This window comes from Cetorhinus maximus, chromosome 12 (assembly GCF_964194155.1).
Source record: "Cetorhinus maximus chromosome 12, sCetMax3.hap1.1, whole genome shotgun sequence".
Taxonomy (NCBI): domain Eukaryota; kingdom Metazoa; phylum Chordata; class Chondrichthyes; order Lamniformes; family Cetorhinidae; genus Cetorhinus; species Cetorhinus maximus.
The window spans coordinates 48,909,479-48,927,567 of NC_135890.1; the positions used below are offsets into that span (position 1 = coordinate 48,909,479).

The window sequence follows — 18,089 nt, forward strand, 5'->3', positions numbered from 1 at the left end:
CACATACTGCACGTTTGTGCACAGTACCCTGGAAGTTGTCATGACTTCTACACCCTGAGTCACTCCCAGGTGCCTGAGAGTTTTGAGGGGCCTTTATGTTTGCAGGGATGGCTGCTTGGGAAACGGGTTACCCCCTGAAACACTGGCTGATGACACTGGTGCATCGCCCTCAGAGTCATTCCAAGGAGAGGTACAATGCTGCTCACAGCTTCACACGCTCCCTTATAGAGCAGACTCCAGGGCTTATGAAGATATGCTTCAGATGCTTGAACCGCTCAGGTGGCTCACTACAATACACTCCCAATAGGGTTTCCCATATCATCGCAGTGTACTGCGCCCTTCACAATCTGGCAATGCAAAGAGGCGATTCCTTGCCACAGAGGGTGAAATGGTGGAGAATGAGAGCTCATTGGAATATCCGGAGGCCCAGGAACCTCAGGAGGCTGCTTAGGGTCAGTATGAGCATGATCACGCCATGGAGGAAGGAAGACATGGGAGACGTGTCCATGATACTTGAATTACCGACAAGACCCATGAAGAGTAAAGTTAAGGGAGGGAATATGGACACATATCTCCAAGCCCTCAATGCCATTCCTTTTCATCTCAGGGGATGTCCACCTACTCGCAGTGCGAACAAGTCCTGCATTCACACTTGCAGGTTCTGGCCTCATGAATAACCAGGCCATGATCTTTGCATTGACCCGCGGTGCCCTGTGAACTGAGAGTGCACTGAGGAACAAGAGCAATGCAAGAGAAGACTTGAAGCTTTCTCCGCTATCCAATGATGCCACTGCGATGGGGACATGCCTAGGGATCTCCTCCTCCCGTGCATGTCTTGTCTTCTGCCACTACCACTGAAGAGACACAAATGCTGCTAGATTATCGATGCTGATGAGCTGCTCTCACTCAACGGTGTTCCGTGAGGAAGAAGGGTTAGAAACGCTTACATCACACACTTCCAATAAGGATTTAAACACATCTCCCTGACATCACACAAGGGTGCGAGACTAATTCAACTGAGGTTGACATCACAGGAATGTGAATCTTACAGTGAGACACTGTCAGACTGGGAAGAAAGTTAAACCTTGTGATAAGAGGATCCCAGTGCACAAGATCACAACGCCTTCGTTTGACCAAAACATTCACATAAATATCAAATGTCTTCACAAAAGTGCCATTTCTTTGCACTTATAACACACCCATGAACCAAAAGTGACATCAAAATTTCTTAACTTTCCTAACCTATGCCTGGGTGCAGCCCCAGCATCTGCAGCAGAGGTAGAGGCAGCATGTTAGCTGCTTCATCCTGATGTCTGTGATGACCTTGGCGGACATCTTTTGGTGGTCCAAGGCCTGGAGGGCCCCAGCCTGATTAGGGTCTCTTGCTCAGGGGCAGAAGCGCCCTTGGCAGCCTGAGAAGCTGGAGTGGATGGGGTCACAGGCAGAGGGGACTCTGAGCAGCTGCACACCCTTGGAGTGTCCTGAGAGGAGGCCCCCGGGGTGTCCGGCTGACGCTCATGGTCCCTGTGGGTGCCCGAGGACCCCACACTGACTCCTGCAGGAGATGGTGCACCTGGAGGCAGGTCAAGGTGCCTCATCGTCATGCCACCTACATCTTGATGGTGCCCACCAGGGTATGTGGTCATGGAGTGTGGGGCTGAGTGCAAATCCAGCAAGACCTGCTGGACCAAGGTCTCCATGGTGGTCTCTAGCCTTCCCTTGGTGACCTTGAGGCATTAGCATGTCAGAGCCGCAATATCAGACAGGACGCGGATGAACTCCTCCGTTGTTTGCTGTAGTCTGCTGAGTGACTGTTAAATCTCTGCCTGATGTTTTGCTGCCTGTCATTGCATCTCCAGCGTTGAGTTGGCGGCCGCTTCCAGAGGCTCATCATCTGACTCGGGCTGAGCGGGTGGCTGGTCTCCAGCAGCCCTCTGACTGCTGGAGACCTGGGCTGCCCCTGCCTCTGACTGCTGTGGGGACGTGTCAGTGAGGTGTTCCCCAGAAACTGAGCCCAAGCTCAATGTGTGTGTTTCTGAGCTGGTGGAGGGTGCAGGTGAGCGCACTGACAGTTCTTCCAGAATTTCCTCTTCGGATGTGGTCAGGGGGCTCGGACTTAAGCTGGGCTGCCTTGTGGGCCTCGATCAGCTGCTACCTTGAAAATAGAGAATAGGGTTTCAGTTGATGGGCATGAGCTATATAAGACGGCATCATGTGACTCACTGTGAATGTCAGGATTTGATGAGGTGATGAAGCTGTGATCCATACTAGGTTGTTGGGAGAGGCTGATCTCCCCTTCCCCACAGGAGCAATCCTTGTCCTCCCCAGCCAGCTCAGCTGCAGCCTCCTTCAACTCACTGAAGGCAATGATGTCGGCCGTCCCTCCCCCGGCCTGCACTCTTTCCCTTCTGTTGTGTCCCAGCTTAGCCTGTGTGAAGACAAAAGTAAGGCATGTGATGAGAAGGGATGGAGCAGAGGTTGGGTGAGATGCATGTTCCCCTGTGTGTGGTGAGCCCTCCCCAGAAGGGGCTGAGGATGGAGTGCGGGCAACAAGATAGATGGGATGGTGGTGATTTGAAAGTTTCCATGAGAGAATGAATGATCATATGTGTTAGTGGTTGCATGAGATCACTGAAGAGAGTAACCATTTGAGTGTATGAAGCCATGATGAGAGTTTGATATTGGAGGGAGTTGAGGGATGACTTACCCTGCCGGAGCGGATGAGATCATTCATCCTCTTCCTGCACTGGATGGCATTCCGGGTCCAATTGCCAGCATGCTGACCTCCTGTGCGAAGGCCTCCCAAGCTAGAGAGGTGAGGTTGGTCTGCTTCCTGGATCCATCCCTGGGATACAGGACATGCCTGTGCACCCACACTCCTTTGATCAAGGCCTCAAGGGCCTGGTGGGTAAATCAGGGTGCTGCAGCCTTCTTGCGGCTCACAGCCCTCTTCTTATACATGGAAGACATATCTGTAACAGCCTCCTGGAGACAGGTGGGCTGGAGAGAATGAGATGTGTGTGCTCAACTGGCCTTTAAATATGGCACCCAGACCTTCAACCCCGCCAGCTGAAAGTGAGCAGCTCCCCGTCAGCCAGGTGAATCGGTCTCATACCCACCTGTGCATAACTAATGAGCTTCCAAACACGAACCAGGCATGAGTTCCCGCCATTCCAAGCAGCAGGGTGGGTGCTGCCAAAACCACCCACCGCTGCACTTAGTCTCATAAATGGAAAATTCCACCCTATATCTTGATCTTTTAAGCCGAGATCATTTCTCACTATTGTACTGATATCACCCTTCATTACCAAAGCCTCCCCACCTCCTTTTTCCTTTCTTCCCATCTTTCTGAAATGTCAGATACCCTTGAATTTTCAGTTCTCTGCCATGGTCACTTTGCAACCAGGGGCTGAATTTTGCCATTGGCGAACAGGGGGCGGGGCCCGTTCGCCGACGCGTAAAATAACGCACAGTGATTTCGGGGGGGGAACCCCCGACATCATACCGCCCCATTTAAATTTTCTGGAAGGCGGGGGCACAGCCAAATCAGCTGTGCGCCCACCAACCTGTCAATGGCCAATTGAGGCCATTGACAGGATCATTAAAACAATTAAAGGACCTGCCCATCCAACCTTAAAGTTGGTGGGCAGGCCAGGAGCCCCGGCAGCAAATAGAAAAAACATGAAACCTCATCCACCAGCGGGATGAGGTTTCATGTAGGGATTTAAAAAGTGAATAAAGTTTTAGTGAAATTTATTACCATGTCCCATCTCGTGTGACATTGTCACATGAGGGGGACATGTTAAGGATTTTTTTTTCTCTATTTTTAATGTTTATACAGCTGTCAGCAATCTCCCTGAGGCAGCACTTAGTCTCAGGGAGATGTGCACTCTTTCGGAGGGGATCGGCTCCCTGCCTGCCGGAGATTGGGTCGGGCCTGACAGGCAGAAAATTCTGCCCCAGGTCTCTGTAATGGCTATCATATCATGCCCATTTATTTTTATTTGTGCTATCAATTTATCCATCTTATTATGAATGCTGTGTACATTCAGATAAAGAGCCTTTAATTCTATCATTTTCCCTACTATGATCCTATTTGCTGGTAAAATCTTAATGATTGTACACTCTGTCCTTTCTTACCGCACTCCGGTTATCACTACCCGTATCGCTACCCTGCGCTATTGCCTTGACCTTTCTCATTAACTTTCTAAATCTCCCCTCACATGAACCCTCCACCTCACTATTTATCTTAAAACCCTCTTTACCACCCTAGATATATGATTCGCCAGAATCCTGGTCCTGGCGCAGTTCAAATGAAGGCCATCCCTGTGGTACAGCTCTCTCTTTCCTCAGTACTAGTGCTAATGCACCATGAATTGAAACCTATTTCTCCCACATCAATCTTTGACCTTGACTAACTGGGACTAGCTGACATGCTCTTACAGAATGCCAACTCAGACACAAGAAGGCCATGGCTTCCTTCTGTGCTGTTACCATTCTATGCTTAGCCTCAACTGCAGTGCTTTTATTCTTTCTTTGCCTCTCTGATCATCTTTTAATGTGTTTCTGGAATATTTTTATTCATCCCAGAGGCTTCCTTCTCCTTTCTCTTTGAAGGGTTTGTGTAAACACAGTTTCCTTTTGATCTTGCTTTACATTTGTTGACTGTTTCCATTTATTTGTCATATTTGTTTCAACTGAGCTTGTTGGTTTTGGAAATGCATTTCTCCTGCATGCTCAAAATTATACCTTTAAAAATGTCCTGTTGACCAATAGGTATATGCCGGAGCAGTTACTACCTATGAGTGCAGATTCTTCTTGTTTGAACTAGATGATTAAACTTGGCACTGTGTATTAAATAATGAATGAATATTTGACAGAAATGATGATTGCTTCATTAATTGCTTTGCTCCCAAATAGTGGTTTAAGCAGAACGGCCACATGTAGACCACATAGACATTACTTACTAGCTACTGTTTTAGAAAGTGCATTTTTGCAGTCACATTAATGTTCTGCATCACAAATAAGCTTGTTCCTTACCTTGTAAAATAACCCATCAGCCATCTAATAAATAGATCTAGTGTTACTACTGAATGCACGTACCAGCTTTTCTCCCAGTAATCCCAGCCGGATCAAATAATTGATCTCTGCATTAGACCTGAATCTATTCACTGGTTCACTGACTGTTAAAATGAGAGGTCCTTTCACTAATTACTAATGGCTGTATATCATTTCAGTACTGACATAATTTTATTAGTTTAGCCTTGAGATATTATGTGCAAAGCAATGTTCATTGTTTCAGTTGTGTTTCTTATAATTCTAATTTATAATGTCCAGACATTTGCCAAAAATCATTTTTTTAAAAAAATCTTGTTTGAAAATAGAGTTGTGTACTTTGAATGATGAAGAGAGGTTCTTTGAACTCTAGTGTTAATGACAAATGGCACCAGGCTGGAATATTAATAATGCAGTTTACAATACATAAGGGGAACCAACAATGAGATTTCTAGTGCAGACTTGTGTGTATATATATATTTATATATATATTAGATTAAGTATTAACATGCTTTAAAGGAATCGATCTGCATAAATAAATAGACCAAATCTGACTGTGAAGGATGAAAAGGAATGATGTGCGATATCTGAGCAGTGACTCAACTGTAATCATTTTGGAGGTGTTAGGAGGTAGCGAATTAGCAGATGGGTTTCTATATATTTCAAAATAGAAAAATAGACATTACTTACATTCATTTCTTTACTTTATTAGGTAAATCTGAGCAGTAACATCATTGAAAACCTAATGCCTGGAGCATATTACCAGGTTGTGGTCTACTTGAAAAATGGGCCTGCTGTCGGTCCTCCTTCTCTCCCACTTACATTTGGTTTGAGTAAGTATTCAAGAATCCGTAAACACGCCTCCAAAAATCTCTCAAGCTCAACATGAATAAAAGTACTTCTAAAAGCCATTTGGATGCAAACACTAATCATCAGATTTAACGCCCTTTTTACTCTTTTTAATGAATAAAGTTTTATTTAATATTGAACTACAAACTGCAAGGGGAAGAGTTTCAAATGTGAAATCTTGTGCTAATATAGCCCAACATTAATAACAAGGAATCATGTTGCAACATGTTTCAGTGGGAATCCTAGCTATATCCCCATCTTCCTTCCATGTAGCATCTTTCGTGACCTCAGGATACCCTGAAGTGTATCACAGCCAATGAAGTATTTTTGAAGTATGGTCACTGATGTACAGTAATCTAGTAAACAGAACAATAAAGAATGCCGTGTTCTGCTCAGTTCCTCATCTCCTAAATGCCAGGGACCCAGAAGGGTATTGCATCTTGAACCAATGTGTAGGAGGGTCCTATAGCTGAAGATCTCCACATCCAAGGCCTTTTTTGTGTCCTATGCTACAAACGTGGCCTGCTTGAAGGGAACATTAAATTAGAGAATTCATGGTACAGTTTATTGGCTCCATCTTTAGTCCAGCAAACCCCTATTCAGATGCTGAAGTTGTGTGTTTCCAGGGTTCATTTATTTTATCCAACTCAGTTACACTCTGGCTATTAATTATGGAACAGAGGTTAATATTACTTCTCATAAAAGTCTCCTTAATGGTGGACAGACTCCTAATTTAAAACCTATTTTTCCTTCCTCAGACCCATCAGGAGTGAAGAACCTGATATTATACCCTTTGGGCCCCACAGCTGTAGTGTTGAGCTGGAGCAGACCTTACTCTGTGGTGTTTAAAAAGTATGTTGTGGAAATGTACCATCATGATCCAGTGAACCAAAACTCAAAATGGAAAACTATTCAAGATATTCCATTCACAATTGCCTTAACAACCTCAATGGTAATTCACTTCACCATAATGATTACATTTTGGGGGTCTTGGATTCATCACGATAGATTTTCACCCTCATCGCTTGGATGGTGAAGTGATTGAGCAGATAGCCCACCCTTTGTTTTTCATCCCATTGATTCACTCTGTCAGATCACCACATAGAGGGTACATTCTTCTCTTCGCTCCTTATGTTCCCCAGAGTGCACTGACTTTCCCAAGTGCTCAGATAAATTAGTAGCATTACTAGGGGGTGAATAGAGATCGCTCTTCCCTTTCATTGAGCTTGCTGGTTTCATCAGTTACCCTTAATTACTGCCTCTTGTATTTGGACAATGACAGAATCAATCGTACACTTGACTTTCACTTAATCCAGGATTTTATGGCCCCTTTCCTTCACTCGCCCTCCACAGGAGCCATCTGGCATGACTTTCATGCTAGAACTGCAGATAAACTGAGAAATATTTTCCCACCAAATGACCAGGAACAAACAAATTTAAATTGTCCATTTTTTAAATAAAAATCTCAAAAGATTTTTGTATTTGAATTCGATGATTTTCCACCACCCCTCTCCCTCCCTTGGACACTTGACGAGATTAAGGCGGGAATCTTAACTTTTTGACTTGCCAGGAGCAGGTGGGGAGGTGGAGGAGGGGTTTAGGCACACAGGGAATCCAGAAGATAGGGCTTTCCCCGCACACTGTGGAGTTCTAACTCCACAACATGTGTGTGATGAGATGATGCTCACAGGGTCTCTGCTTGGATGTCAGCCTGATTGACAGGTGTGGCTTCCAGTCAAGCAGAGAACACTGAGAAGGGACTGCACAGGCAGTTAAGCCCAAGCCCCAATCCAGTGTGGGAGAGGGGTGGGGAGTCTGATTCCCCCAGGGAGAGGTTCGGGGGCCAGCAGCAAGTGGAAAGGCACTTTCCTCCTGGATCTGACAGAGCCTCCTTTAGCTTTCAGGTTTCCTGAGCCCCACGAAATTCAGCTGTCCAGGTTTAGATTTAAAATGGTCCATAAAAACTCAGCACTCATTCTTAATATAATATTTAAATTGACAGCTCACCTCCTAGAAACAGCTGCCACCAACCTGCCTGTTTTAAAAGCAGAATTGGGCAGGTCAAAATCTTCTCCACTCTCCCTCATCCCATGATTAAAGTATATAACATTGATGTTAAAATAAGCAATGGCATATTTTATGCCATCTTTGAGTGCAGCTAACCTTTAACCTCTTGTATACCATGACAGAAGTAAAGGTACAAAACCAAGCTAAATCTCGGGCAAAAATATTTCATTTTTATCAGAGCAACATGTTAATGTAATGCGATAAATTGCTTACTGTTTCAACAAAAGCAGAGTGATGATGTACAATTCCTCTTTATTTAAAGAGTATTTTTAATCAAAACACCGTTCCATGGCCTGGTCACCAAGAATAAGTTTCCAGATTCAGCCATTCATAGCTGCGTCGTTCTCCACACCGAAGACAGAGAATTGATGGCCAAGTATCCTGGGTCCTATCTTACATCTTGCAGCAGTCATAGCCAACATCTTCCATACCTTACTTTAGAGCAAGAAAATAAAGAAGAAATGGATCACGTTAAGAGCTGGGTGGTAGCCAGAGTCACGCATTCCATCGCAACGAAATCCATCCCTTTTATAAAGCCAGATGTCAATATTGACACTTCAGCTACAATCTAATCTCCTGCTCTGCACCCATGAAATGGCCAGATTAGAGTAAAGAGGAGGGAGGGCTATGTGTGTGTATGTATAAACAATAGAGGGTGTGGGACATACATTTCCATGCCTAATAAACAGGGGAATCAGTCCAATCATTGGGCCCAAGACTGTGAGCTAAAAAAGGAACAGCCAAAGGATCAAGGAGAGATAAAGTGCATTTCATCTAGAGTCCAAATGTCTTGCAGCAGGGTTTTAGAATGCTAGCTTACGAATTCACTCCATGTTTAAAACATAATCGTTCAATTTTTCTTTCTACAAAGCATCTCCAGTGATACCTTGATATCCAATTGCATGCAGTATCATTGTAAAACTCCCTGCAGAATAATCACATGTTTACATTCCTTTTAAATGGAGTATATTCTACATTCGGTTACATTTTCACCCTGTCATGCAAAATGATGAATTTTAAAGAAGTCTTTTTGCTGTGATGTTTGCTGTTATCTCTTAATTCTCAGTGAAATTTATTGCTGTGTTTCATTGTCAGACTGTTACTGACCTGCGACCAGCCTCACGCTATGAGTTCCGTGTTACTATGGTGTCCTGGGGAGAGCCTGAAAACAGTTGCTGTGACAGATCTTTGACGAGCTATATAACAGGTGAGCTCAGTGTGCTTTTTTAAAAATTTGTTGATGGGATGTGGGCTTTGCTGGATCGACCAGCATTTATTGCCTATCCCTAATTGCCCTTGAGGAGGTGGTGGTGAGCTGTATTCTTGAACCGCTGCAGTTCAGATGGTGTAGGTACACCCACAGTGCTGTTAGGGAGAGAGTTCCCAGATTTTGACCCAGCGACAGTGAAGGAACAGCGATATATTTCCAAGTCAGGATGGTGAGTGGTTTGGAGGGAACTTCCAGTTGGTGGTGTTCCCATCTATCTGCTGCCCTTGTCCTTCTAGAAGGAAACTTTGCAGCTTCTTGAATTGGAGCAGGGATATGCAAGGCCGTTGTACACAAACTCATCCCTTTAATTTGTCTTTCTGCACATCCATTGGACACAAAGTAGAAAATACTCCTGTGTTTTAGGACGGACATGTTTTTAATTTTATATCTGGATTACTTTTACATTTCCCCACAAGTTACATAGTGTTTTGTAACTTCAATTTTGATCTACCTGAGCGCTTCTTTGGCAATACAGTTTAAATAACTCATGTTTATCTATTATCTTTCATACCCTTGGAACATCTCAAAGCACTTCAAATACAATTGATTACCTCTGAAGGACAGGCAGCTTTCTTCTTAACAAATATGGCAGTCAATTTGTGCACAGCAAGAACCCACAAACAGCAAATGTATGAGTGACCAGTTCATCTGTTTTTGGTGGCAGCTGCCACAAAGGAAGAGTAGGTGATGACCGTGTGTAATGGAACTGATGTAATATTCTTCCTTGTTTGTACTAGACTTTACGGTTTTAGCTAGGATGTTATGGAATCAATTTTCACCCATTAAGAGCTGCCATAACACATAATGCTTTTCTGCCAAGTCTTTGATTAGCCTATACCTTGATTAAGGTTATATATCCCTCAATATACCATGGGCGGGATTGTCCGACCCCGCCCACGGCTGGGATCGTCCGGTCCATTATCTTCACTTAATCTCCTTTTAAGGGAGACCTTGTGACACAGTGGGTAGTGTGTCTGCTCTGAGACAGAAGCTCCAGGTTCAAGTCTCACTCCAGGACTTGATGGCCAAGGAAGGTGCATTCATAATGCAGCCAAATAGGTTGAGTATCAACCTGCAAATCCTTCCAACACATGCCAATGGCAGGCAGTAAGAGTGGGAGAGATTCCTGGTCAGCCATGTGATGGAAAGAACATTGGAGCCTCTACCATCACTATCCATAGCCCCAGATTACAACATTTATGTAAAAGTGTATGTTGTCACAGCAACTTGGACTCCTTGGGGGTCGGTTAGCTAGATGGCTGGTATGGATCAGATTGGCACCAACAGCACCGGCTTTGATTCCCCTTGCAGCTGGGGCAGATTCAGGACCTGCCTCCTTGCCCAACCCATGGTGGAGATGGCGGTGCTGTAGGTTAGACCTGCTTTTGTGCAGAGAAGTCAAGAAGACAACGGAGAAGAATCTCCTTTTGCAGATATGTTTCCCGGCCCTGTAGGGCACTAAATAAATTAAGTTGTTAATGAAGGAGAACCTGAGGCTGAATTTTAGGCTGTGTCCAAATCAATAGTAAATGTCACCCTCTGAAGCACAATGGTCTGGCTTTTGAGGTCGGTGGTAAGGTGAGGGTACTTAGAACTGACCTCAAGAAAAGCTACCCGCAAAGATCTAGCGAAAGTGTTTCACCTTTCCCAATATTAATTTCATTCCAGCGTCAGCTGTAGGGGACCTCCAGCAACAGTGATGCCACCAGGGAAGCTAAGCAAGCTAATAACGTTGAAGTATTCTCACAGACAGCAAACCAGGAAGTAAATACACTGGTTACCCTTCACTGTTTAATCATTTTATGGAGAAAAAACAGATTGTGACATGTACGTGGCTTGGAGGTAGAAGCTGAAATACAAATTTTATAAAAATTTAAAATCTATGAATTTTTTTTCTCATAATAGAGAAATTTTACATTCCACAAATATAAAATTTCATGGGGCTGGAAATGTTGTTCAGCAATAATTATGACTTAGTACACCATTGAAACCCAGAACACCTCATGCAGCAAGGCGTAACTTTTTCAAGAATTTTAGAGCAGGACTAATGGTGTAAAATGTGGAAGTTCATGTCAGTTCAAGTGATTTCTAAGATACCCATCTGCACAGACTTCAACAGTGCACCCTACGGATGAGTGGGGAAATCATGGAAAACAACTTCTGGATTTCCCTGTTTAACGACACGTGCCAAAAGATGCAAAGTATGAAGGTGAACATTGACAGTTTCATTAGAACCACAAACTCCAGGCCATTGTGCTTTACATTTCTCTCAAATAAGGACATGAAGATCTATGTACGTGTTGACCAAGTTCCCATTTTGATGAGCTTCTTGATTTAGATTAAGCAGCATTACATGTGGCATTGTACTGAAAGGATTAGTACAACAATAACAAGCACCTATAATGGAGTAAAATTTCCAAAGTTGTTCCGCAGGAGTGCCATGAATCAAAATTTGACATCAAAACACGTAAGGAGATACTATGGCAGCTGACGAAAAGTTTGGTCGAAGAGGTGGCTTTTAAGGAGCATTTTAAAGGTGGAAAGACAGGTAGAGAAGCAGTGATTTAGGGAAGGAATTCTAGAGCTTAATGTCTTGGCAGCTGGAGGCGTGGCCAATGATAGAGCAATTAAAATTGGCGATCCACAAGAGATGCACAGGCATTTCAGAGGGTTGTAGGGCTGGAAGAGGCTACAGAGATCAGGAGGACAAGGCCAATGGAGGTCATTTGAAAACAAGGATCAATATTTTAAAATCAAGGTGTTGCTTACCAGAGTAACAAGTGTAGGTCAGTGAACACAGGAGTGATGGGGAAAAGAGACTAGGCATGAATTAGGAGCCTAGGGGCAGAGATTTGGATGGCCTCAAGTTTACAAAGAGCAGAAGATAGGAAGCTAGCGGTGAAATAGTCAAGTCTATAGGTAACAGATACATGGATGATCATCCTTCAATCTCTTCACATTAGCCTTTCTAAAGTATTCTTTCTACTTTGTCTTTCTTACAGCACCACTGGCTCCAGAGATTACTTGGCTGGAATATTCTAAGAACATACTCTCTGTTAGCTGGACTTATGGTGATGCTACAACTGGAGCATCCAACTCGACCCTACCTCACTGGCTGGTTGTAGCTGTTGGACGAAGAATCATTAAAAAAAGTGCAAGTATACATTTTTGGGAGTTTGATATGATGCTAAAGCAAGTTGAATTTGATCATATTAGGTAGCTCCTGGATAAGCCAATTGGGATGTCATCCCTCCTTTCTGTTCAGTAGTGGATCAGATAATTAATACAGTCTTCAGATTTACTAACAGTTTGAATAATGTGAAGGAATGCTGTCTCAGTTTATATCTTAGGGTTAGCTAGGAACAGGACTATGGATAAGTACAGATAAGTAGTCAGATATTAAATGGAACGTAATCATCTTGAACTACTAGGATTGTGGAAGGTCATGTCAGGAAAAGGAAATAGCCAAGGATGTATAGGCTGTGCATTCTGGTGTTTCCTTTAACAAAGACCACAATGAGGTAGAGTGCGCATGATCTCCAAATAAGACAGGTTTACTGGGTTGAATGAAATTTTTCATTCCATAGTTCCAGTATTCTTATTGACTATATTTTTTCAATACAACTTTTGTACAAAATTCTAAAAGCAATAACTTTAAGTATTGTTTTTCTTAAAAGCAAAATGTTTTTCAAAAGTTAAGAGACTAGTAAATGTTGGCATTCAGGGACATTTGGATGTACTTGTGCTGTACATGAATCATGGAAAATTAACATGCAGGTATGTCAAGCAATTAGGAAGACAAGTGGAATGTAACTCTTTCTTGCGAGAGGCTTGGGCCAGAATTTTCGGGTCGACGAGCAACAGTGGGGCCCACTTGTCAACGTGTAAAATGACACGCAGTGACGTCAGGCGTGCGTCCCAACATCACCGTGCGTCATTCAGATTTTCAGTTCGGTGGGCGCGCACTCAAGTTGGTAACTGTAAAAGGCCTATTAAGGCCATTTAAATATCAATTAAAACAATAAACTGAGCCGCCCGTCCAACCTTAAGGTTGGCGCGCAGGTGAAGAGTCCAGTTGGCCTTCACATTTATCATGGAACCTCATCCATGGGCGAGATAAGGTTTCATGAAGGTATTTAAAGTTTTATAAAAATTTTTAATAACATTCATAGATATGTCCCAGCTCATGTGACACTTTCACACGAGGAGAGATGTCTTAAATTTTTTGTTCTCTTTATTAAAATTCTCAGAATATAAACTAATCTCCTGAGGCAGCTCAGTGCCTCAGCGAGATTTCTGCGCTCTTTTGCGCGTATGCGTGAAAGAGCGTACTCCCTGACTCAGGCAACCCCCCCCACCGCCCGCACAGGGAGCGCTCAGCGCTTCCAGGCATTTGTCACATAGGGCGGGCCTCAATTGGCCCACCCACATAAAATGGCGCCTCCCAGCCGATCGCGGGCGGCGATCAGCTGCGCGCCTGCCCACGCTCACTCCTGCCCAACCCCCCGCAATGGGGAGAAAATTCTCCCCTTGGAGTAATTAGGACGTCTTGTTGCAGTTATGCAGGGTTCTGCTGAAGTACTGTTCACAATGTTGGTCTCTTTAGCTAAGGAAGGGCATATTACCCTAGAGGGGATGCAACAAACATTCACTAGATTGATTCCTGGGATGAGAGGGCTGTTCTAGGAGGAGAGATTGGATAGAATGGACCTATGTTCTCAGAAGTTTGGATGGATCTAAACTTATTGAAAATGTATAAATTCTGAGATGACTTTACAGGTAGGTGCTCAGAGGCTGTTTCCCCTGTCTGGAGAGTCTAGAGCTGGGGATCATAGTCTCAGGGTAAAAGGTCAGCCTTTTAGAACTGTGCTAAGGAGAATTTGTTTCACTTGGAGTGTTATGAAGCTTTGGAATTGTCTACCCGAGAGGACTACGGATGCTCAGTCATTGAGTATATTCAAGACTGAGACTGATAGATTTTTGGGCACTAAGGAATTGAGGAATATTGGGATAGGGCAGAGAAGTGGAATTGGTGTAGATGATCCAAGAGTTCAACTATGATCTACATGAGTGGCCAAGCAGGCTCAAGGGGTTATATGGTCTACTCCTGCTCCTATTTCTTATGTTAAGTTCTTAACTTTTCCAGATGCTGTGCATCTGTGTCTGATGTGCTGCTACATGAGTACAGGCGCACTCTGAAAGAATCACTGTTGAACTGTTTCTGTGCCTTAAAATCTAAACTCTCTATTTTTAGCTTGATCAATATGCAATAACTTTCAAAGTGGCGCTGAGGGAGAAAATCTTTCACTTAGTCTACCTGAGAAACGGTGAGATAGGTTTTGTCATGGAGGTAGAGCGAGTAGAGTGGGCAAGCTGACAAGTCCGCGCTGCGCCAGGTGCCCAACGTGTAGCTGCCCCCATGTGATTTATCCCGAGGCAGCTTCTCAGGGAGGACAGCCTCCCACCTGGTAGCAGCGGGTGAGCATTAAGGTTGATTAATTAGACATTTGAGGGGTAGATTGAGGAAGGATAGCAATTTCCTCAGAGATACAAAGGCCCCCACCCTGTGTCAACACCTCATCTAAGTAGTGGAGGCGGTTACACCACAGGAAGCCCTTGGCTGAAGAGGCAGCCATTAAAAAGTAGGTATAAAAGGAAGAATCAGCAACCAGGAGCCCGTGCACAGCTACTGACTCGCCATTGTTCAAACAGAGCTCCAGGATTGGGAATGTTGACTGAGAAGTTGGGGGTGGGGTGTTGTCTTGGAGAATGGCTGGTTCATCGAGTTGCAAAGGAAATTTGGCAGCTGTGGTCCTACCCGATGCTGTATATGGTATGGGAGCAGGGCTGGAGCAGTGGGGAAGAGCAGTGGCTCCAGCAACAAAGGCAGTCAGATGTTGGTCTGGGGGGCAGGAGGAGTCAGAAGGCAATACCCACAGATTTGAGTTTGCCACCAGAGGAGCAACAGTGCCACTGACAACTGTGCCTATCTAGGCAGATGGTGTCTGGGTTGTGCACACTCCTCAAGGATAATCTAATGCCTGAAGGTTCAAGGGAACACCCTATGCTAAAAGTTGTTAAGCTGACAATGACCTGAACCCTTCAGCTTCAGGCTTGTTTGAGGGATTGGCAGCTGACCTGTGTGGGATCCAGCAATGGCCCACCCACAGCTGTGTATCTCAGGTGGTGTATGCACCATGAGGACATCTGACTTTGTCACCTTCAGAACAGATGCGGCCAGACAGGCACAGAGGGCATGGGGTTTGCTTCAATGACTGGCTACCTTCAGGTGCAGGGCATGATCAATAGCACCCATGTGGCCATTAAAGCCCTGGCAGATGTCATGATTCACTCATCCTGAGGAAGTCACAGGTGCTAACGCTGTTCATCCCACCACAGAGCCTCTGTGGATGGCTCCTGGTGAACTAGGGTTAGCTGGTGAAGACAGGGCTTCTAGCCCCTGTGTGAAACCCCGCAAGTGAGGCACAGGAGAGATACAACCACTGCCATCTCATCACCAGTGAACAGACCAGGCACCTCCTGAAGATGCTGCCTAGTGCCTTGACCAGTCAGGGGACGCCCCTTCATGGCTTTCCTACATTGGTGTGGTCTGTAGTGCTCTGCAAAACATGGCCATTCAGAGAGAAGTGAACCTCGAGAGGGTTAAGAATGTGCCACCCCATGAGAGGGTGAGGACCAGCTGGAGGCACATCAAAGCCACCCAGAGATCAGACTCATGTGGAGACACACTGACCAGGATGGCTGGGATTCCCTGATCCAGGAACACATCTCCTGAGTACAGCAGAGTCTCCAATGGAGGACTCTGGATTGCCAGCTTAAATGTAGCAGCTGCTACTATCTAGAGTGCAAGGACAGATGCACTTCTCATGGGGTCTAGCACTCACGATGCATCAGATCTTCTGCAAGCACACATGACTGTATTGTGGCCTGCATGAGTGGAACCATGAAAGTTTAATGCCTTAGAGCAGTGCTTCCCAAACATTTTCCCAGTGTGACCCTCATTTTAATGCCCCAGACTTCTAGTGACCCCAGGGGTAAAATTCAGGGGTACAAGAGTTGTTGAGCCGGGGTTGACTGTCAGCTGCTGAATGGTGGTGGGGCGGGTGCAGGGGGGACTGAAGTTGAATGTGATGGGAAGTGTTTAAACTGCAGGGTTTCTTTTAAAAAAAACCCACCTTTTGCAGTATTTTTCAGCAGCTGGAATCAGGCGTCAAAGATCTGTCCATTAGGCCAGGCCCAGCAACGATTTAAAGAGGCCTCACAGCTGTTAGCGCTCAGTCCAAGCTCCAAGGCAGCCATTGCTGCCTCGGAACTTACAGCCCTAAAATCTCGTCTTGTGATCCCACTTGGGATCGCGACCCACAGTTTGGGAAGCCCTGCCTTAGAGATTGGCTATAGAAGATGGATGTTGGAGGAGGAAGGGAAAGTTAACAATGTTAAAGGATCAGGTTCAAGATGGTCCTTTTAACTTTCACCATGGTGGACTATATGGTGTCAGTGGGGAAGAAACCAGCATGGTGCAATTGAACAGGGAGTGACCAGTCTGTAGTTCAATGGGGACCACGTATTCCAAGGTTTTGAAGCAAAGGTAAAGTTGAAGATACAATGGAATTTAGCGAGACTAGAGAGGAGATGGAGCGTTCTTTGAGAAGTGGGTGATGATGGTGGCTTTGAAGAAGATGGGATCACTGCCAGAGAATAGGGGGGAGAAAAATCACTAAGCAGGGGACAAGTACGGGGGAAGCTGTCTTGGGAAGTGCTGGGATGAAAAGGGATGAAAGGAGCAGGTGCTCAGGGATGTGATGCGTTTGAAGATGACTGGGAACAGAGCAATCAAGTGTGGTGTTGAGAGAAGTTGGTTAAACAGAGGGGCAATGGGAAGAGCTAGGAATGGTTGAAGGTGCAGAAGTTAGAGGTCTGCAGCGTATAAGTTATTGCTTAATAATAATCTGCAGAATTGAATTAAAGAATTTAAGATATTGCAGAGGCTAATTTAATATATGAAACAAAAGTGATAATTGAAGCTCAATCTTGAGAAGTTACAAATTTCACTTACCTTGACTACCTCCCATGCCCCTGTCCTCTCCAATTTGTCTACCTTCTTACAATAGATCAAGTTTTTCTTTTAATCATATTCTTACTGTCAAATGACTCATCCCTGCAGCATCATCATTCTCCTACTGGTCTCTGAACCATTTCATTCCTTTTAGTGTCCAGGATCTTTTGATGCATTCACAAGATATCTTAGTTACAATGAGGCTCAAATGCTGGTTCAAAGACAAAGCTTTCCTGCTTAGTAATTAGGAGGATCTGCTGTTTAATAATACAGGTGCCACACAGCAAAATGACAACACTACTTCAACTGCCTCCGGGGGACATATACAACCTAACTGTTGTAGCCTACACGGAAGGAAGCAGCAACACCTCAGCTCCACGAATAATTCAACTCCGTAAGTAATTCTTATCCTTTTAATTAGTCACTATCATTTGTCTTGCAGGGACTTTTGATACTTCTGTTAATTCCTATGGGATGTTTCACTACATTAGTGTTGATGTGTTATTCAACAAGCATAAAAAGTTTGAAAACCATAAAAGCTTAACCCAGCCAAGTCACATAGTAACTGGAATAAGGAATGTATGTGAACACTGGGTGGATCAAGATTTGTAGCCTCCCATGATCTAGTTCATCAAACCAATGCTGCACATACATGATAAATTTAATGAGCGAGTCTGAGTTAAGCTTAGTAAAACTGAGCATAAATTAGACACAAGTTAGGGTGGAGCTCAAAAGAAAACAAGATTATCCATTAGCCTTGGCATGTGAGTC

At 44.5% G+C, this 18,089-nt stretch overlaps 1 protein-coding gene across 1 annotated transcript in view; it reads left to right on the forward strand.

The window, feature by feature from the left end:
* ptpro (protein tyrosine phosphatase receptor type O) overlaps window positions 1-18,089 on the forward strand; it is a 171,719-nt gene that overhangs the window by 95,600 nt on the left and 58,030 nt on the right. Inside the window, exons 8-12 of the mRNA XM_078553559.1 lie at window positions 5,768-5,888; window positions 6,663-6,856; window positions 9,067-9,178; window positions 12,244-12,395; window positions 17,592-17,712. Coding sequence (XP_078409685.1) covers window positions 5,768-5,888; window positions 6,663-6,856; window positions 9,067-9,178; window positions 12,244-12,395; window positions 17,592-17,712 — 700 coding nt within the window. The remainder of the gene's footprint in view (window positions 1-5,767; window positions 5,889-6,662; window positions 6,857-9,066; window positions 9,179-12,243; window positions 12,396-17,591; window positions 17,713-18,089) is intronic.